Below are 23,028 nucleotides of genomic sequence, written 5' to 3'. Positions count from 1 at the left end.
TTTTGACGGAGGATATTGTTCGTCAGTAATAGGGACTATTGCTCCTACTTTAAGTTCTGCGTTTGGAAATCTCCATTTATATATTGTCTGCAGTTGCTGAAGATATTCCCTTGACCACCTTTTTTCAGAAACTTTGTAACATTTGCTGCAACAACTGCCATCTTGAAAGTCTATTAGTTGGTACTTCCTTGAGGTCTGGTTCTGTTTTGATATGCTGTTGTTCTGTCTCGATTTCAGACCAATAATGTTAATGATAGATTGCAAGATTGATAAGATTTACTCGATAAAAGAGATGAAAAACAATTGGTTTATTAACATGGTTGAGAACAAAACTGATTAAATGTAAACAAATAATATAAATAGATCATAACAATTAATAAAACACATGGTTTTATCTTCAAATGGAAGGCAGTAGAGAATATATATACAGTACTTCTAACAGTTATTTTTATCCAAAGACAACCTCTAAAAACCAACTTGTCTCTAACTTTTATTCAATTTAATTTGCTAATGGAAACAAGCAGCTGTTTAGTAAATTATTCAATCGTTTCGTCTACTACGATTGTCTTAGTGTACATCATATTCTGAAGTTTACATCATATACTGCGGTTTTGTCTGTTCATCGTGATCCATTTCAAGCTTCTCTAAATTTACAGCAAAATCTGAAAATTACTGATTGGTTTAAGACATGGAGGTTCAAAATTAATGAAACTAAATCTGTCCACATTACTTTTACTCTAAATCAAAATTCTTGTCCTCCTGTCACAATAAACAACACCCAACTTCCCGGAGTAACTGAGGTTAAATACTTAGGTATCCATTTAGATAGGAAGTTAACTTGGAAAACACACATTTGGAGAAAACGGCAACAACTAAATTTTAAATCTAATCAGTTAAATTGGCTCATCGGAAGAAAATCAAAACTTAGTCTAGAAAATAAATTATTGCTATATAAAACTATATTGAAACCAATCTGGACATATGGAGTGCAACTATGGGGCTCAGCGAGTACTTCTAATATAGAAATTCTCCAAAGATACCAATCGACAATGTTGAGGAAGATAACAAATGCACCATGGTATGTCAGCAATAGAACACTACATCAAGACCTTAAGATGCCTACAATTAAGGACGAAATCATGACCATAAGTGAACGATATATTACGAAATTGGAATCTCATCAAAATCATTTAGCTCTTAACTTATTAAACAACATGGATACAATTTACAGACTTAAGAGGCCATCAATTCTCGACCTGCCCTACAGATTTTTGTAAAGTGTTTTTATTGAAAAATTTGTTGTTGAGAGTGCTTAACAGCTATTTTTAATGTTCCAAAGTCAATTTTTCGTATTACATAGTATTTACTTATTGTTCAATATATAATAGAACAGATTGTAAAGTAAATAAAAAAAAAAATTAATAAAAAAATATTCTGAAGTATTTACAATAAGGCAATAACTAACTACAATCAATTAAACAATCTATACATAACTTCGATAAATGTGAATTAACAACTTAGTTGACAACAGCTGATTTCTACTCCCTAGGGCTAAATAGTTATTTGTGCAACTAGTGAGAAAAGTGAGCATTTGTACTTTGAACTCGAGTTGCACATTAAAGTTTTCCTACAGTTACTATAAAACAAATAGATTTGTGAAGAAACATAACCTATTTTTACACAGAAGTGAGAACTTTTAATATAACATTTAATGTGAAGTGACAAATACAACACTACAACAGCTGACCAGCTGATTTACAGCCAGTGCTGCCAACGTATTTCGCGCGCATACGACGTTGCCTGCATGTTACGCGCTCACTATTTCGTGCCTTCACGTTGCAAATCTGGAGTGAGACAAAGTAATTAGAGTGAGACAATGTTAACATTGTCTCACTGATGAGCGAATTGGCCACTTTGCTTTCTCAAATCAGTGAGAGAACATGTACATTGTTAGGTAACTGTAGGAAAAACTATTTTTACTCGTTATGCTAACTACTTTAGATCCGCAACGAATGCATCGAAAACTGCAGTTTTGCCGCAGTATGACGAAAAAATATTTTTTGTTAAATAAATATATTACAATTCTAAAACAATCTTCGAATTTATAAATTTTTATCAATTGTGCTTTTTTTTATTAATTGGTTGAATTGAAAGAGGTGCTAAGAGGATTTAGATTTTTTGTGTTTCAATAAAAAAAAACCAACTGTCAACGCAAACAGCGGAAGTGTTTTATATTCGATCAATAAAACAAACATCTCCTCGATGTCGACGACCACTGTAGATTTCCAATTGGGTTTATCCTTTACTTTGTCACCAACTGTGAAATACGAGTATTGTGTATCAAATAATAAAAAAAAAAATATTTCAGAAACTGAATTCACTCTTATTTCTTAGTAAAGTGGTATATTATTTTACATACGAACGTTTTTTAAATTATCCGTTTCAGTTCAGTTCATAGAAATGAAAGGTTTCACATAACAGCATAGTTTACTTCCACAACAGCATATTTTTACTCATAACAACACCGGTAACGGACAAATGATGTTCAAGGATTGAGAGAGGAGAAGTAAAATTGTAATGATTCGAACTTCAACTAATCAGCTGTTCATGACAATTTAATTGTCGAGGGGTGCGTGTTTTTTACAATGTTTCGTTGCATCACTGTCAGTGGCAATAGTGGCAATGAGAGGTTATAAACGAAAACATAACCTCTCTTAGATAATATGAGTAGTGATTTTTAGTAATTAAAACACTGTCGTAGGTAAAGTAGTGTACTCAACTTTCGTAAATAGTGTAAAAGACACTCGTAGAAGTATTTAAGACACTCGCCAAGGCTCGTACCTTAAATTCTCGTGTCGGTAACACTATCTTTACACATCCGTTGTGTAAGTTTTTAGACGGTTTAGTATTTTAAGATGTTAATTACAACTCAACAACTCATTTAACACTACTGTAATTTAATAAACCATAACTCCAGAAGTAATACATTGAATTGAATCCTGTGTTGAGTCAATGTGTAAAATAGAATAATTAAACAGCAAAATGTTAATGTTGTTCATTCTATGGAGGATCATTGTCCTATTGACAATCAATCCTAATATATTATAATTTTGATAGCAATGGCGATACAATGATAGTGTGTTACATAGGCTAATAGATAAATAGGCTGCAGTAGTCGAGAACTGCTATGCGACATTGTGCAACTGGTGGGTTTTATTGCAAAGACAAAAGTAATGTAAATTATTTGTTTCAATGAAGTAGAAACACAGAATAAAGATCGGTCTCATGATGATGTGCTAAGTAGCCTATAATTGAAGTTAAATTAATTTTATATTACGGGGAGTGCTATGTTGTCTTTACATAGGTAAATAATAAGCGTGAAAACAGAATAGACTCTTTCATTTTAGTATTTAAAAAATTAAATAATTATCTTAAGAACTAAAATTTGAAAATATAAAGCATAAGGAATACCGAGGAGTACATTATAATTCGGATGATTAAATTCAAAATAACTGTACAATTACGTATTGATTTTGAATTTCCCGGTTGGGAAATTATTTATGCCTATTAAATATATGGATTTTTGCAGGAACATAATATGTGTCTGTCCATGACCATACTTAGACGATTTATTTAATTGGAGAAGTATAAATGGCCATATCTAAAAAAATAAGGTATTCATTACGGTTTAGTTTTAAATTCATCTATAAACTATGGCGAATATATATTGAGTATTAAGATTCAAATATAGTAGGCTAATAAAAGGTATCTAGTTACAAAAACTTTCCATATTTAGAACGTTTTAATAATATTTTGGTTGCAATTACATCCGCCATCAGATTGTTTCCCGACATCCATCAGATAACAAGCACATGATGGAGTTTGTAAACTCGAGAAGTTACATACACAGTTTAAAACTTCACCTCATTATGAAGGTGTAGTTTACAGAGTAATGTTTCCGCTTGTCATATTTATATTGTGAGATTGGTTACTGTAAAGTTTTAATTTTAAAGGTATCCTTTAGGCGTGAAAAAGGTTATAACCTCTTTGTTATTAATAGCACTTTTTATATTATATGTAAAAACATTTCGACCTTTACTAAGTACAGTAGGCTATGGAATATGAGTTTTGTGAAGAGTTGAAATCGTGAATAATCGTAATACTTCATTCAAACAATAGAGCTAAGTTGGATAAAGTATTTCTTAAAAATGCATTAGGGAATAATTTTCTGTGTAGTTTTTAAGCATGTCTACTGATTGCAAAACCTTTGACGCCGAAATAGATCTACTGGTTTTTTGCTGGAAGTTTTCAAAACGAATGTTTGGGATTTTAATGTATTTATCCACAAGAAAGACTAGATATAATTGGCGAAAGCAGCCTGAGTGAGTATAAATGCATATACTGGTTGTTCTGAACATAGTTCATTGTACCCAGATAAAACTTTTTAATAAGTGATGAAATCTAAACTAAACACACTAGTAGAAATTACCTTCAAATTAAAATAAACACTAATAAAACATGTAGAATTTAGAATCAGGTGAAAACTCTACGTAATATCTAAATTCGGTAGTTTATATTATATTGTAATGTAAGCATTTATCGTTGGTTGGCATTTAACAACCAATTGTCATCTCGTGAAGCCGTAACTTCAACGGAATTAACACAGGGGTTTATATGGGCGAAAGATCGCAGTGAGTGAGATAAATTTCACCAGCTTTTAAAACGATCACCAAAACAAACAGCTGATAAGCTTAGATTCAATCTACGCGCAAACAAGTGTCGCCGTGTCTTTGTTAACATACAATCGGCTTTACTTTCAATTCGTTTTTATATTGTTAGTGTCAATTTCAACTGGCGATGGTTTATGACACTTCAGCCGATAAATTTAGTCTTTTAGTTTTACTTATAGTTTTACTCGTTTTTATTTAGTTTACGTTTAAGGACATAATATAATTTAACGTAGTTTGTCTGTATAATAATTCGTTATATTGTTGGAGTGTAGAATTATTGTTGGAGAAACCCCTTTGTCGGGAATAAAACAATTTTTGGATAGGCTACAATCTAATTAAGTTCTAATTCCGAGGCGTAGACCATTAGTTGATCCAAAAAATCCACACATTTATAATTTTATGCTATAATAATTTACCTCCAAAGATTTATAATACAACACCAATAATTCCAAATAATTTATCGCCAAACAAAATTCACATTTTAACAAGGTTATAATTCAAAGACATATTATCCTCAAACCAAAATCCACAGTTCAACCTAATTTCAATTCAAAAACGCGTTATTCATGCTAACATTGCTAACCCAATGAGTTTAGAAACAACCCTTTCCCAAAACTCTTTTGTTACCTAAATCTCGATTGTTATACTAATATTTGAAGTTATAATTTTTTATGTGTGTAATCCAAGGTAATTAGAAACGCTCGATATAAACTAAGAGGCAAGGGCTGTAGAGAGGACGTATGGAGGGGGTGAAGAGCTAGGGGAAGAAACATGTGTTCTTCTTTGTACCCAGCTTGGGGACTGGTCGCACAATGTACGTGGTTTGTGTCATAATATGATCTGCGAAGGACACCAAAGATTGTGAAAACTTCACAAAAGCAAAACTTTTTCATGTATTTCCTACCCATGGAACTATGAATTGTACTATATTTGAGTGTAAGATTTCAGAGATTACAATTTTTTGAATCAGCATGTATAAATGTTGAAGTATTTTGAGATTTAGCTATTTATTGAATGGTGTAAATCTGAGCTATATCCTTAATTGCAAAATCTTTTATTTATTACTGTTAAGTATACTGTTTCTACACATAAAAAATCCTAATATATGGAAAATAAATTAACTACTCTAAATGGTTTGTATTATTATTCATATTGGATTTATGAAAAAATTTAAATCTCAAAACATTACAAAATGTTACAGTAAAAAATTACCAGTCATATTTGGAGTGCAGCCTCGTCCCTATTTTTAACAGTAGATAGCCACTACTTCCTTTTAAAAGTATTCCCCAATAAAACTGTTCAAGCAAGATTTACTTAATTGTAATCTATACTTATTTAATACGCAAGCAGGATTTTTGTGACAATTACTCCTCCGAAACTACTGAACCGATTGTCATGTTTTTGGTGTCATTGGAAAGAGCGTAGCGTGAATTTGTGCAGGAAACTTTCTTTTTAGGGAAATAATGAGAGGGTGAGGCCCTGGAGCCCTTTAAAGTTTCGTATTTCTCCATAAGATTAACATTGGAAACAAAAATTGTTATGAAACTTCAGCTGTTGTCAGAAATCAAAAGTGAGAAGAAGAGCATAGGTTAATCCTAAACAGTCAATAAGTTTGCTAATATAGTATTATAACAGTTTGCTACAAATATTTACTTAGCAATTGCTCGAATTCGAGCAACAGGGACACTAGTAATTATAAATAAGTATAGATTATTACTAGAGGTCGTCTAGTAGTCGAAAACTCGACCAAAAATATATAATGTACAGACTTCTCCATTTTCACCCCAAATTGAAAATAAAACATGTGATTGGAATTTCTTCCATTTGTTATGATATTATGTTTATATTTTGTTGTTATTTTGTCACCAGCATAGCAACCCATAAGGCCCATGTTAATTTTTTAAATTTTAAAATAATTTTTGTGCTTATTTTGAGCCTTTTTTTAAATTTATAATGGTATTCTGCACATCTAAAGGCAAATATATTATACTATAAATGTATCTATATTATAAATATATCTAACAGTATGGGTATATTTTTCCTGCGATGCACACGAGCTGAGAAAAAATGTTATAAAGAAACATGCTTGCCTATTAATATATAGAGTATCGCTTATTATAGAAGTTACAATGGACCACCTTCAAACATCATGCAATTTCTGTGTAACGAAATACATCAAAACCACCAATTTGCACAGTTCTATTGAAATATGTTAGGTATAATTTTCTGAATGTAAAACGCCAGTAACCGAGACCAGCAATTGCTCAGTGACATGCACATTCCCATGAATGGAGGTTCTTGCATTTTAATATCCTCACGAGACAGCACGTAAATTGGTTGGCTCTAGCCTTTCGTCGCTTCTTAAAAAAACTCATTCATTTTGTCCGTCTTCATTTTATAAAGGCTGACTAAATGTTTGTTCATTTAGAATATACTCTGATCAAATATATTTATTTCATACTTAAGTATTTCCGCTTGACTAAAAATCGCACTTAACTGCATTCCCTGTAGCGAACCTAAGTACTGTACCCGTTTAACCTCATGTTATGTTATGGGAATAAATTTGACATGTATAAGGGAATATTTTACGTATAGGTAAGTGAAAGGATTAAGATCCCCTAACCTATCATTGTTCATAAAAAATGAGCTTAATAAATATTCCTGTCATAAGCAAGAGCTTATCATTTTAATTGAATAATTTTTACAACAATAATAAGGCAAATGAAAATTCACTTAGGTGCAGGTTTACTGTGGCGTGGGCATTTCATATCGATATTATTTGGGAATGGAAATTTGTTTTCTTCTTATACTTGAAGACCTTTGATAGCCGTATTTTTAATTAGACATAATATTTATTTTCAAACTAACCTTGCCATTCAGTATATTGTTCAGGTGTTATTCAATGGTGATATTGATAACTAGCAACATGATTGACACAAACATTTCCCAAAATAAAATACTCTTTTATAAACTGATTACTACATTACTGATTTCTGATACTAAGAACCAATTAGAAATGTAATTTTACAGATCCTAACGTATCCTAATAGTCCTATTACATATTACGTATCCTATTACAGTTAGTATCTCACATTTAAAAAAAATTGATTAGTCAATTTCAGGCACGAAAATTCGTAGACCAAATCTCTTACAACTAACCTATTTGTCAGTTAGTACAGTCATTGTCAACTGCAAGTGCAGTGTGTGTGTAACCCTCTCTATGCCATTATATATTCATGAGTTTCACATTAACACATGCATTACATTTAGATGTGACTGCATCACATCAATCTCATGCTTTAACTGATAAGTGATTTTGATGTCATTACTTTTTCAGTTTTTTATAATGTGTTTTTAACTGTAGTATAAATATAAATATCACGAGTTGTCCCAATGTCCGGGTTTACTATTTTGATGTTGATATGATGTTATCCAATACACAAACATTTCTGTTACGGATAACATGATATCCGAACCACAGTGTTAAGGCAATATCGCATGGATAAAGGGATCCACGTGTGGTTGGAGGGAGTTGAACTCGGATCTTACGGACAGAAGTCCCGAGTTTTAACCTATAGACCAGCTTTATACCTTAAAAACGATTTTTGGTTGGGTATTTTTAGTTGAATTCTTCATTTTATCTGTTAAATTAACTAACCGAATGGCAAACACTGTAATACATTATGCACAACGTGAAAGGTACGTCCATGCTAATCAAATTGTATCGTCTGTCATTCGGATGTTTGTGAATCGTATATACCTTACTTTAAAAATGTAACTTCTTCATGGAGTTTTTTTTCACTAACAGTTCTAACATAAAAATATTTCTTATGGTCTTCGCTTTATTAGCTTTAAAATGAGCTTTGTAATCATATTTACAAGTTCGGTACCGAATAGCATAGTTTGTTTACGAGTATATGTACACCTCTTATTTGACTATGAAATTTGAACACAATGGTCGTCAGAACAAATCAGATTTACTTGGAAATAAAATTATCGTTCACAGAAAATATAGCACAAATAGGGACCTCAGCAGTGATTGGATAAAAATATATTTAAATTACGATTTAATTTAAAATTGCTTGATATTTATTTTATAAGGAGACGTTTATACATTTTTTACTCCAGCTTTGAGCTTTACCAACAGTAGTTTAAATGTTTACTTTTTAAACAGTAAATCATAACTAAATTTTGATAATACTGTATTTGAAAATTTTCATAAAAACACGTGATCCAAACAAATTTACTTTAGTAATGTCTCGTCACTAACATCACATTTATTCTTATAGATACTCACTGGAATCTTATACTATGGTCATCACTTGCTAACCAACAATTCTCTATGTAGATTGTACACTTGTACAGGTTTGACCTAGTTGCATTAATACAAGCATTACCATCAGCGTATGATCGTGATTGACAGCCTTCTCTATCTGCCATTGTACTGGTTGTCTTTAAACATGTGTACAGTATTTATTTATTCGTTGAATTAAATATTTATAGTATTTCTGTACACGCTTCATATTTGAAATGTTACTATGAATTACGTACTTAGATCAGGCTATGTTAGGCAGCCTATATTAATCTAGGTTAGGTTGAAACATTTTGGGCTAGGATTGGTGTGCTTAGGTAAGATAAGTTACTGAAGGAACTTAACTTATTGTTATGCCTCTTGATAGTTAAGTATCTGGTTTGTCTTTTCACTCATATTATAGTGTTGTTTTCGTATGAATCAATATGGATTTATCCTGTTACCTGTTACAATTTCAACATGCAGGATTTTTATGAACAAAGTTTGCATTTAAATCATGTTGATAGTGTCTTATATTTATATAAACTATAACCCGAGTGATTATTCAAAGTTTGTAAGTTTAAAGTCTCTTCCATTCCATCTCTCAATATTTTCCAAGAAATATATTCCTAAGTAACGAAAACAAACTCTAGCGAAGTTTGTTTGCTCTGAAGTTTATGAAACTAAACTAACTAGTAAGCTTACTTAGCCTGAAAACTTTCTACTATAAATTTTATGACCAACCGGTATTTGTAAACCACCCCTTATTTTGCGTTCTATCATAAACCTAATAAGGATCACGAACTTTTAAGAAAACCGTTCGCACTCTTACCGATCTTATGTACCGTATAGTATAGGCGTACCGTATAGTACAGGCGTACCGTATAGTATAGGCGTGCCGTTTAGTATAGGCGTACCGTATAGTATAGGCGTACCATATGGTATAGGCGCACCGTGTAGTATGGGCGTACCGTATAGTATAGGCGTACCGTATAGTATAGGCGTACCGTGTAGTATAGGCGTACCGTGTAGTATAGGCGTACCGTGTAGTATAGGCGTACCATATAGTATAGGCGTACCGTGTAGTATAGGCGTACCGTATAGTATAGGCGTACCATATGGTATAGGCGTACCGTATAGTATAGGCGTACCGTATAGTATAGGCGTACCGTGTAGTATAGGCGTACCGTGTAGTATAGGCGTACCGTGTAGTATAGGCGTACCGTGTAGTATAGTTGTACCGTGTAGTGTAGGCGTACCGTATAGTATAGGCGTACCGTGTAGTATAGGCGTACCGTATAGTATAGGCGTACCGTGTAGTATAGGCGTACCGTTTGATGAACCCTCTCCTTACGGTACGAACCTTATTCAAGAGGTCGTATTTTGATATCTAGTTAAAAAAATATGTTTTTCTTATCCTCATTTTCCCTCCACATCCAGCTCCTAACAGTACAAATCACATTTTCAGGCAACTATTAGAAAATGTTACAACATTTGCCATTATTATTTACATCGTTCCTATTATTTGACTGTTAACATTACCAGGCTATTGTCAGTCTTTTTGAAAATAACCGTTTATTCCACAATATTAGCTAAACATTTCGTATTACTAGGCATTAATTAAAATTTTACTTTGGAATACAACCTCTCTGATTCTCTCTTAAATATATTGAACATTATCAACTAAAGAGTTAAGACTCCAAACTATGTATGCATAAAACATGTAACTTTAAAATGTAAACAATAACTACTATTTTATTCTATATCTTTACACAATTTCTGAGTATCTACAATATTGTACGGACCCTGAAATCACATAAGAAAGTTCCCTAGCTGGTTTGATCAAACAATAATTAACTAGTTATTTATATTCATGTCTCGTTCGCCTGATGAAACCCAATTAATTATGTCGTCGATCGCAATTAATTGACCTAATATACGGAATGTAGCTGTAATCATATTGACATCCGGCACGCTTTGAACTCACGCTTGCTAACAATGTTGGTAAACCAGGTAAATAATTGTTTAGTTTTTCTTGTCTAGGCCTTTACAAAGTCTGAATATCATTCAACCGATTTAGGTATGTTATTTATTTGTTAATTTTCTTATTCGTATCAACTTTAAATCAAAAGTATATTTCAGCCACTACGTTATGACAACCTCATTTTAGAAACTAATTCATTTCTATTTATAAACCAAACTAGGGCTTCGGTAACCAAGGTTCATGGTTCGAATCTTGTCAATCATCGATGGATAATGCCGCAAACTCTGGGATTAGCCTGAAATGTAAAAATTACCCTGGACTAGATCCTAGCAGCCTAGGATCCTGTAAAGTGGGATATAAAAAATAAATAGCTACTTCTTTTTTAATTTGAATGCGCAAAATCTAGTACACACTCGGACAATAAAATCTGTGATACAATAAAAGCCACCCGGCAGGAGCATTGCAGACTGACATCCAGATAGTACAGTGTTGGTTGTATGGTTAGTTCAACATTTTATAAACTTTTTATTTAAAATATCATGATAATTTGCACAGTGACATTGTTATAATTAAACATCACTTAAACATAATTTAGTTTATTCGTGTTGAATGATCAATTCGAAATAAAAAGCAAAATTTATGAAAATATTGAATTAAAAAATTCTTGCTGTTAAGAGGTGAATTTCTTTGTGTTTTCCTAATGAGTGTAGCCCGGTTTGCTTTTAGTGTATCATGTACATATATTTCCTTGTGAATATGATTACAAAGTGTTTAAAAGTATGTTTTATCTAAATAAACAAAAGGAATTTAACAGTATTGAGGGCGATGTTATAAATTGGATAGAGTTTAGCATTATGTTTTCTTATTTATTTCAAATGATAATGATTATCTGATCAACTCATGCGTTGACAAAATATTGACTTTGGATACTGAAGCAGACACCTCATCTTAGTGGGACAGCTGTGTATAACAAGTTTTGACTGAACAAGGATACGGGTAAATATCACTTTTAAAACCACTCTTATTTCGAACATTTTTGCGTTGTTCCCCTATGGTTCGGAAGATTTTTCAGCTCGAATACATCACATAACCACATTTTCCTCCGGTCAAAATGTTTAAATTTTACATACACAATACATTGCTATCCATACGGGGCGATGTCTACTTGTACCGGCGTCTAGTTGTACCTGCTGCATTTTGGTGACAGGCGTCTAGTTGTACCCCGTCCAAAGCTGTAGAGACAACTTGACGATGGTGCGGACGTCTAGTTGTCTCTACGTCTAGTTGTCTCTACGTCTAGTTGTACCTCTTACAAATCTACAGGTACAACTAGTCGGGAACATCACCGTCTTCTTGTACCTCATACGTCTGCGTCTACTTGTACCTATGACTACTTGTACCTACGACTACTTGTACCTACGACTACTTGTACCTACGACTACTTGTACCTACGACTACTTGTACCTACGCCTACTTGTACCTACGTCTAGTTGTACCTGCGGCTGTAGTTGTATCTCCCCTTCAACTTGTCACCGGTTTAAGAGATTTATTTTATTTCTTTAAAAATCATACAATCTTACAACAATTTATTATAAACAACTTGCTACAAAAGCCAGGAAAATTTGGCTTGTCTGCAGCTCATTGAGAAACCCCTGTTCTTGACAACAACGTACTTGTGTCCCTTGGTCAGTCCTTATCCATATTACACTTTGGTTTTCCTTATTTCTTGTCAAGATCTGCTATCATTGTTTTTTTCCACTTAAACTCTACCTTTCTATAGAAAACTAACATTAACTTGCTTAAACAACAACTTTAAACAATTATCTTAAATAAATAAATTCAGAGTTTACAAAAACAAGTAATTGAGTATAATAAAGTGTTTTTGTACGGTATTAGTAAAGGAGAATATTACAACAAGTTCAAATTAAAAATGTATATGTTATTCTTATGGATATTACGTAAACTGGCGTAGTATGGTAGTTGATGCATATACTTTGACGAATTAGTTTATTTCACACTTAACTACTAACTTTTCTCAAAAAAACATCTTAATTACCTTCTACGCAAACGTAATTAAAGCTCAGTATTGAAATACCATTTAAAAAAATAACCCAGATATGACTATTTTTGCGCGCGCTTATTAGTTCTTAGTAAAACTAATCTTGGTTTAGTTGCAGACTACATAGCCAGTGTACACATACCTAGCTCAGTATAAAATTACAACACAAATTACACTGATGAAATCACGGAAGTGTTTAACTACAAAAGATCCACCAATACGATTTTAATACTATTTAAAGGTTCTTCCAAAGGAAGAGATACCAGATAACATACTAATAATAACTCCGATGACGTACGGTAAGGGGAATATTTTATTCATTGAATGATCAACCGAATTTGGCGACTAACGCAATTAATATCAATATTGTTTTTACACTTATTATTCTTTAAACAATGCTAAATGCTCAAAATATGTAGCCTATATTTCATCCAATTTATCGCAGTTAGGTGAATTAACGTAATCCTTGAAAGTAACCGTCGATTTCGACGGGTTTCACCTAGTTACTATTAAATAGTATTAGTTAATATATCGATGTTCACATGACCGGATGAGTCATCAGCTCTATCCCTAGTCCGTCGGTCATTATCCCTCGAGGCACCGGCCGATGGACCAGGGAACAGCTATGATTTACACTATCACCCTCTACTACGACATTTTTTTTAGGTAAACATTCCAACGCTCATGATGACATCGAACACTCATGCATATTTGTATATAGGCCTAGCCAGTCCAAAACCTGAATACACTGTAGGTATGAATCAGACCGCTTATATCATAAACAACTAAATATTAAGGCTAGTTTCCTAACCAGAGAACACACAAGAATGGCACTTTACAAGACTTTTTATACCAAGCCTTCATAAACTAAGAGTATTTCATAAGTTACGTTGCCTGTGTAGATTTAGACTTAAAATCAGTATAAAATCAGTAATGGATTGAAAATCTAAGTGTTATTTACGTTTTGTTTGCACTATAATGTAGTGTACCTGTTTCTCGAAATCGACTAATTTTTAAGCTATGTGTATTACCAGGAATTATTTCAAAACTAATAAATAAATAACGTCTTTGTTGGGCAGCGTACATCAGATTATAGATCTGTTTTACATTAAAACTTTTGTCATTCAAGGAGTTTAAAATACTCAACTAAAAGCTTATGTTTTTAATAAAAAATCACACTGTTCATAACAGTTTGATATAATCAACATTTTTTTGAAAATGTTTAATACTGTGAGTGAAAGAGTTTTTTTTAGCAACTACCACAGTACTACGTAAAATCAAAACAATATTTAGGTTGATTGGAGGTCAATCACTTTCTCGCAACTACGCGATAGAGGGCTGACCCAACACCCCAATAACTGGAATGGATTGTTGTGAAAGGAAACTCTAAGAATTTGCAAATGAAGTCCATTCGGAGTAACGTGTGGGGATTAACGGGACATTCTGTACGCTGTTTACAAAATATTTCCTTTGCCTTTCCAAGTACTGAATCTAAATGGTTTTGCTTATATTAAACAATAAGTCAAACACGTTGTAGCAGATGTCTTTAGCTGCATTTTACAACAGGTATTTCGTTCAACTTTCTCAGAAATAGCTGTTCATGGCGTGTTCCTGAATCAACAATAAGGTATATTGTGTTATTGTCCTAATAAACACGATTGACATTCGCCTATCTTTATGGTCGTATTATATAAATAACATTGAACTGATTAATTTAACAAATGATCATTGTTAATTTATTGTAACAATTAGGCTATTTATGTACTGTACATTTATGTTTTATATGTTTGTTTTGTGCTGTATTTATGTTTTAGTATATATATATACTGTTTAAATATTTATTTATTCAATCAATGTCCTGACTAATCAATACACAACCTAAACGATATTAAATAGAGATTTGATCATATTGTCATAGCATCTCTTTATAAGAAATCTGTCCGGAGTATGTGCAATTTTGGTTTATTAAACTTATTGGTAAATTGGTGTAAGATTGTTTTAGGTTTATTCGTAATCCGGACGCATACGAAGTTGAAGCTTTTGCTTTGGTATTAACAGTCAAGTAAAATAAATAAATAATTAAAAAAAATAAATAATTAAATAATCTTATAAATTTAAGAAAATGGGTTATTCGTTTGGCTCTGCTACCCGACCATTTTTATTATTGAGGTCTCAAATTAAAGGTATGCACGCACAGATTTGCCATCAAGCATCGGCGTATATTTTTCTATTATCTCACTCGGCTTATACGTAAACGAAATTGCTCCCCATGTTTTTCTTATGGGAGTTAAATTTGGTTTTCATGATTTTCTTCGTTAGGCTAAACAAATCATGTTAACAATTTAATTTTTGAGTTGTTCTAATTCTTATAACGTAGTTTTCTAAAGTTATCTGTTGTGGCTGCCTAGAAATAATCGGACGTTTGTTTCTCCTTTAAAAATGTATTGATAATTATAGTAGTGTTAGTTAATTATGTTACAAGACTATGACAAATTGCCAATTATTGAGTCAACTTGGTCCCCACGCACAGGCTTCGCATATGTGGGCCCTGTCGATTTTCAGAAATTACGTTCATTCTGTATCTATTATTCTTTTGTTATGAATTGCTTTTGATTTTATTTATTTGATTTAATTTTACTATGGTATTTTTCCGGACAAACTCCATTAAACATATAGCACGGGTCGAGGTTAATTTAACAACTTAAAACTAATTCATTCAACAATAGTTTACCTGAAAACTATTTTACTAATATTTGTTTAAAGTTTTACAGAATACACTTACACATGATGCTATTGTATGTTTTTATTTATACATGATATAGGTACTTACAACAAAACTTGTGAATTTTTGTGTTTATTTATACATTTATTGTATGGCAACAACGTAAACTTAAAGATAGGAGCGAGTGTATGCAATTCCAAGATAGAGTTTAGTAAGAGTATATTTCGTACCTAGTTCAGAAAATGACTTTTTTTCAGCTCGGGATCATTTTTAAGTTCGAGACGAAGATGAAATCGGTCCGTGGTACGATTGCTGTTTTTCACCAAACTATACAAAACTGAGAAAATATATCAATAATGTAGGCAAGCATGTTTCTTTACAACCTTTTTATCAGCTCGTGAACATCACAGAGAAAATATCCGCATATCGGTGGAAATGTATTTTCCTGTCGATCTATAGAATGCCTTTATAAATTAAAATAGGCTAAAAAGACATAAAAAAAGAATTACAAATGTTTAAAACTAACATGGGTTTAACGGGTTGCTATGCTGGTGACGAAATAACAACTAATTATGAAAATAAAATCAAAACAAATGGAACATATTCCAATCACATTTATTATTTACAGTGTATGTTAAATGGAGAAGTATGTGTAGTACATTGCGTCGAGTTTTCAACCGCTGGACCTCAACTTCATTGTACACTTCATTGTTCATTGATCACTGGGAAATCCATTGTAAACTATAAGATATGCACACTAATCAATGCAAATACTTTAAGGTTATGTGAAAAAATATTTAAAGGAATCAGCAAAAATAGTAATACATAATTGCTGGGCAGCGGTCTATTGCAATTCATTAGGGATATACTGCTTGTATATTTAATGATATATATAAATGTTTTAATTAAATAAGCGATTTTCGGTACTAGGGCTGGAAAATTTTAATCACAACTATAGCTGCCATTTCGACCCTGGACAGCAATGCGTAGCTTTCAGCCTCCAATTAACGTCTGTAAAACTACTAAAACATCGTATTGCGGTGAAAAATATTTGCCAATCATACTCAATCGACTCGGAACACTGCAGTTCCTGATTTAATTAAGGGTATTATTAAAAAGTACTCGTGCAGTAATCAATTAAACAGGGTAACGAATTGAAGGATAGATACAACTAGACTATAAGGACGCAAAATACGCGTAGGTACAACTAGACGTAGGGACTACTAGACGGAGGGACCACTAGTCGTAGAGACTACTAGTCGTAGGGACTACTAGTCGTAGGGACAACTGGTCGCATCCGTACAAGCTAGGTGATACTACTTGTCGGTGGGATACACGTCTAGTTGTACCTACGTCTACTTGTACCTACGTCTAGTTGTACCTCCTAAAAATCTGCAGGTACAACTAGTCGGGTGAGCCACCGTCTACTTGTACCTACGTCTAGTTGTACCTACGACTAGTTGTCTCTAGGCCTCGAGGTACAAGTAGACGGAGGGACAACGAGACGGAGGGACAACGAGACGCGGTCCCATCCATACAACACTTTACATCCATTTCACCTATTGATGACGCAACCAATTTACTATCATCGCAGGTGCGAAAGCTGCATGTCAACTGACGATTAATATCAATCGCCATCATTATTTACAATCTATTGTCATCGCCGTGTAAATCCGCTGGTAACCGCCACTTTCCCGCGTTGGCGTCATTAATCGCATGCGTCACTTTGGTGGTCTTTGACTTTCCCGTGGCTCATACCTCATCACATATTTGTGAGTTAAGCCGAGGCTTAGTTTGCTTAGAATTTTTGTTTCCAATGTTTTGTTTTGAAATAATTAGTAAATAATTACCCACATCACAGCAATTGAATATTCTCTGTTCTTATGCAGTATACGTTGATTAAACGTTAGTATTGGTTGTATGCAATGAGTTACACGAGTTAAGGTTTACGAGCATCCTTTTCAACACCTAAGTTATATTCCAAAACCAACAATAATTAAATAGGCCCCGTAGTTAACAATATTTATTGCACTTAAAACAGTATCATTAGCATTGACATTTGTCTTACGTAACTGAAAATATAAACAACCCAATTAGCTCAAATTTGGTGCTTTTAACAACCAGGTAAGTGTGGTGCCAGGGTTTTACCTAGGTAAAACCCCCTTTCTTACATAGTAACACACATTGGACTCCATTTATGGTTTTATCCGTACAAATATCACACAATAATTTATACGACTTGTAGAGAAATCTCAGATGACTCAAAATCTATGACTTATACTGGCAAACTTTGTATTAATCATTGTCAAACAAAGTTACTCTCTTAAAGCTTCTTGTGGAAAAAACAGAGCAAGCCAATTCCAATTTCAAATATCATTGATGCTCAAAGATTGTGAATAAAAAGTTCATATCGATTGTTGAATAGAAAATTTTAATTCCCGTTGGTACAACAATAATTATAGTGGCTGAAGTGAAGTATAAATCCAACCCAAGCAAACATCGCAATCTAGTTGATAGAAATAATGTGACCTTTTTAAGCCTCGTTCAGACAGGAGTTTTTTAACACCTTTTTCAAGCCAAAGTTTACAATAATACAAATAAAGCTATACTGCGTTCACAACATTTAGGGGGTTTTAGGGGAAGAAATCTTTACCCTCCACTTGATACCTCTAAAACAATAACTAAACAGTTGATGTTTGCCGAAACGTCAATCAGCTGCGCCTAATTTTTTTCGAACGAACGTTTTGTATAAATATTTTCGACAGATTTAAGTGTTTACGAATAGAACTTTTCACATTTACTTCGGACTCCTGAGCTCACAACAAAAAGTTTAAAACGTAAGAATAAGAACGTGTTAAAGATAAACAGATTTTGTTGTGCACTCTGAAGTTAACACGGATATAATATGAACACAACCCACTATTTGTTGAACAAATTTATATTTTTAACCAAACATTCAAAAGGTATAAGATTTATACTGGACATATTAAAAGTGGTGAGTATTTGTTCAGCTATGTTAATCTCGCATACCAGCATGCTCACAAGTCCTCTACTGACCCACTATCATGGCCATTCTCTGGCTCCATTGTCCTCTACCAATATATCTCAGATTTATTCCAAGCTGTCGTGTATTGGAATAGTCAAACGAAGGTTCTACTTTCAAACTTACCAGACTTTTCCGATAATCTGGGAAACTCTCCTTATTGGCTGAAAATATTTTTGGTTTGAACCAAACTTGTTGATCTTATAGTTTGTGTAAAATGCATTAGTTTTATGTACAAGTGGAAACCCGTTTTTAAATTATGTACAAACTGCTTGTTTAATTTTTAAGGCTGTGTAATTTCTTTACTTTCAGTTGGACGTTGTAACCAGTTATTATAGATGTTAGACGTTGACTGAGTAAAAAACTTAATTACAAAATCGTATGTATGTTTATTACAAACTAGCTGAACCCGGCAGATGTTGTCTTGCCTTTGACTATTTATAATTTAAGTACCGTAACGTTTATTTGTCTTATTGTATATGAAGTGCTTATAACTTAATTAAAATACGTACGACAACTAATGAAACACATAATAGTACAAAGGATAACCGATTCTTTATTATTGCTATTAATGCTAGTGGGTAGACAATATTTTTGGTCTTTCTATTCGGATCAATCACATCCTGGTTGAAGTCGATTGGACGGATCACGAAATTGATGGTGTATAAACCTATTCCATGAAATTCTACACGTATGTACCAAGTTTCGTGGCAATCGGTTCAGCGGTGTCTGAGTTTATCACTGCCAAACATATATATATACAAACATCCTCTTTTATACTTATAGATGTGATCGAAAGTTATTGCCTGGATCCAAAATATAAGGATTTTGTTAGAGTTAAAAACAAAATTGGGACAAATGAATCTTTTTATAAATCCAAACAAGCTTATAATAACGCTAAAAAGTAAAGAAAGTTATGTTTCACTATTTGGACAACTTTTTAACTCTTTTTTGACATTTTTGACTCACCTTTAGTTGTAAGTATTGCCAAAAAGATGGTGGTGTTAGGTTTTTATCAGATCACAAGAAAGTGTGTAGTGAATGAAAGACTTGATTGAACAAGTGAATCATCCGATTCGTCTCATCTATGGCGTTTTAAATAGTTTAATACTTAATAATTTAATACTTTTCAATGAAATTACGACCATACAAAGTAGGTATTTTAAGCCAAGTATGAATGGAGATGAGTGTAGGATGGGTTTATGGGGTCAAGATTTTTATGCTTACTATCCCTTGTATAAACAAGGCTTGAAATTTACATATCAAAGTAGATGACGGAAGCAGTAAGATCCAAACTATTTTCAATCTATATGCGCATTCTGGGTTTACAAAATAATTAGCTTTTGGATAGAAACTGTTCTTTTAGAGCTCAATCGAATCGAATAGTAAAAATTGTGTACTCTAATTCTATGATTTAAGGATAAATTAATTGTTGAAAATGTGAAATATCTTTCCCTAGAAATTAATTAAGACATTAATTTAAAATGCGAAAAACTTGTAATCCAGATTAAACTAATATATTCATTTGTGTAACGCTAGTATTTTTATTTTTAATAATATTAGCTATATCATTAATTATTCATTGATTAAAAGGTGTATCATGTAAGTCTACGTAACGGACAAATTTCATTTAAACTTTATCTGAATCACTGATTTTGGTATTTTTTTATGTAGTATTTATTATGATTTTAAAAGATTTATGAAATACAATCATCATAAAACGAGAGTAATACAAGAAAAATAATCCGACCTCTATATAAGAGTAATCAATCAAACTGTGGGGTTAACAGAGACATTTCTCAACCAGGAATGTGATTTGCTAGGTTTTTAATTCATGAAACGGCTGTGTTGTGTCTCGTCTCGTCTTGCCCCACCAAAGCACAATCCAGGTCTGGGAAAATCAAAACTGGAGTGGACAGATACTACGGGATACGGGAGTAGAATGGGGTGGAAGGGCGCATGCTCCCGACAGTGCTCCCCGCCCGCGAGCCTCGTTCAGTCATGGCCGTTTTCCTTCGTAATCGGTAAAAATGCCGACAATTCTTGTGGTTAATTACTACGCTTATTTTATCAATTAATACTATATTTATAGTCGAAGTTATTAGTGTAATATTATGTGTGATCGGGGTTCCAGTTCTGGCTGCTTCTTCACACGAAAGGTGAGGGCTATTGTGAGTCAATAAACGCTAAATTCATCAATTATATTCATTGCACAGTGAGGATAGTGTTTCTACAAACAAATTCTTGTTTTAGAGTAAACTTTTTCAATCGGGGTTTCAAAGTTTTTGTTGTAAATTACGATAGAATGTAGTCCTTATAATTAAACTAAACTGACGATTTAGATTTTGAATTTTATTATATTTTATTTGAGTGGAGAACATAATTTTGATGTTAATTATTAGAATGGTGGCATTTTTTATAAAGAAATTGAGATTCATGCTAATTTAACACGGTCTGTTGGTACGACGTTATTGGCGCTAGATTGTACTAGTGTTGTCTTGGTGATGATACTTGGGACTTGAGGAGGGAGTCTACTTCATTTCAGAGTCAATTACTTTTCAAATTTATACCTCCTGACCTCTTCCGAGGTGGTTGAAAAGCTCAAGATTCTCTTTACCACAGTATATAATATACATGTGTATAGTATAGAGCGACGTAATTCACAAGGCAGTGTCAGCAATGACTGAACTAACAGGTGTTAGGAAGATCAATAATTTGACTTCCGTTCGTCTGCACTCAACTGACTCAACATCAGCATTTTAACCAATCAAAAACAGTTTGAGTATAAACAAATTTCGAATCTGTCAAAATGTTATATTTCTACTTAAATCCTCTGTCTGTGTCTAGAATTCCATCATATTTCTATTCTATTTTAAGTCATAATATGTATATTATTATTTTGTTGTTGGTAAAGCATTTTTAGGTTACAACTGAAGATAATCGTGAAATGTTTGACTATAGGCCTAGGTATGTTAAAACCTTATGTATTTTTAATTTTTGCTAACAAGTTAACCACAGAGAGGCTCTAAAATACGAATGCAAAGGATAGTTTCCAATCTACATAGCCTTAAAATTCAACCTCTTTATAGCCTAGGCCTATTTATTATTGATTTTGGCACTTATTTGTTTAACACGAGGCACTCAATTTGTAATAATAGTCTTTTTTTCTTGATCAATGCCTAACTGTGTTCATGATAAACTGTTTCATAACTTGTGTGACAGCCCCTACTTTTAATGGTGACATTTTGCCCCTCCCCAGCCTTATAGTCCTATTGCTTATGTTCCGAGCAAATGATACAAAATCATGCCTATTAATCCCTCTTGAATATCCAGGAATTCTTTTGTAGTGGAAGTAAATTAGCCTAGTTAGTGGTAGGCCTAGTAGGCTCTCTTGATTTGAACTGATGACCAACAGGCTATGTTAAATTAAAAGGTTGTGGCTTTCCGCTTCACTGTTTCATGGTTACTTTAGGCTTGGCTTTGGCTGTGTAAAAAACCATTGTGGTTTATGTATATACAACCCTGTTAGCCTAGGTTAGGCTTTAGTTAGGCCTAATGTTATTTGGGGTACAGTTCCGCAGAGAACCTACAATAATTTATATTATCGGATTAAATTTTCATTTCATATTGATTAAAATATGGGTAGGCCTAATTAAGTTATATTGATCACTGACGTCTTGCTAAAACTAGGTATATTTTTTTCACTATTCTTTTTATGCTAAGTTAATAACGTCCTGAATTCAAAAATGATTGTCATTTTCCCCGGAAAAGCACCGTTTCTTAGGAAAAGCGGAAAACAACCTAGGCCTAGGCCTATATTTAAGTTTGTCCCGTGACTGTATTGGAGAATCTCAGTGAGCAGGGATTAGGGCAGAGTGTTATGTCATCACAGTAGGCTATTGGTTTATGTCTGAATTAGGCTAGACAAAGCATTAGAAAATCAAACTGGAGCCTTGCGTTCGTCACTACCACTCCACTATCCGTTAACTCAGCGGTAAACATGTTCAGCAATTCATAAATTATGCGTTAATCAATCCTTCAAACTCACTTTAGGCTGCCTTAAGTTATAGCATAACTATAAGCCAAGCAAGAATGCTTATTTAAAACACTGATATGAAAGACTTTTACCTCACGACTTAATTTGACGGTTCAGTGTTCAAATTAGGTATAACTTTGACCTACAACTTGAGCTACCTTCC

The 23,028-nt window shown here is 33.0% G+C and overlaps 1 protein-coding gene across 7 annotated transcripts in view; it reads left to right on the top strand.

Annotated features, from left to right (window-relative positions):
• Positions 1-20,872: 20,872 nt before the first annotated feature.
• Positions 20,873-23,028, top strand: part of LOC128993904 (rho GTPase-activating protein 100F-like) — a 35,944-nt gene continuing 33,788 nt past the window's right edge. For all 7 annotated transcript variants that reach the window (XM_054418002.1, XM_054417997.1, XM_054417998.1 and 4 more), the window contains exon 1: positions 20,873-20,988. In XM_054418002.1, the coding sequence (XP_054273977.1) occupies positions 20,944-20,988 (45 nt within the window). In that variant the 5' untranslated portion in view covers positions 20,873-20,943. The remainder of the gene's footprint in view (positions 20,989-23,028) is intronic.

Source organism: Macrosteles quadrilineatus, unplaced genomic scaffold (genome assembly GCF_028750875.1).
Source record: "Macrosteles quadrilineatus isolate MER2022 unplaced genomic scaffold, UCM_ALF_1.0 Scaffold_5__1_contigs__length_97177068, whole genome shotgun sequence".
Taxonomy (NCBI): domain Eukaryota; kingdom Metazoa; phylum Arthropoda; class Insecta; order Hemiptera; family Cicadellidae; genus Macrosteles; species Macrosteles quadrilineatus.
Note: the sequence above shows the minus strand (reverse complement) of the source record. Positions and strands in the feature narration are given on the sequence as shown.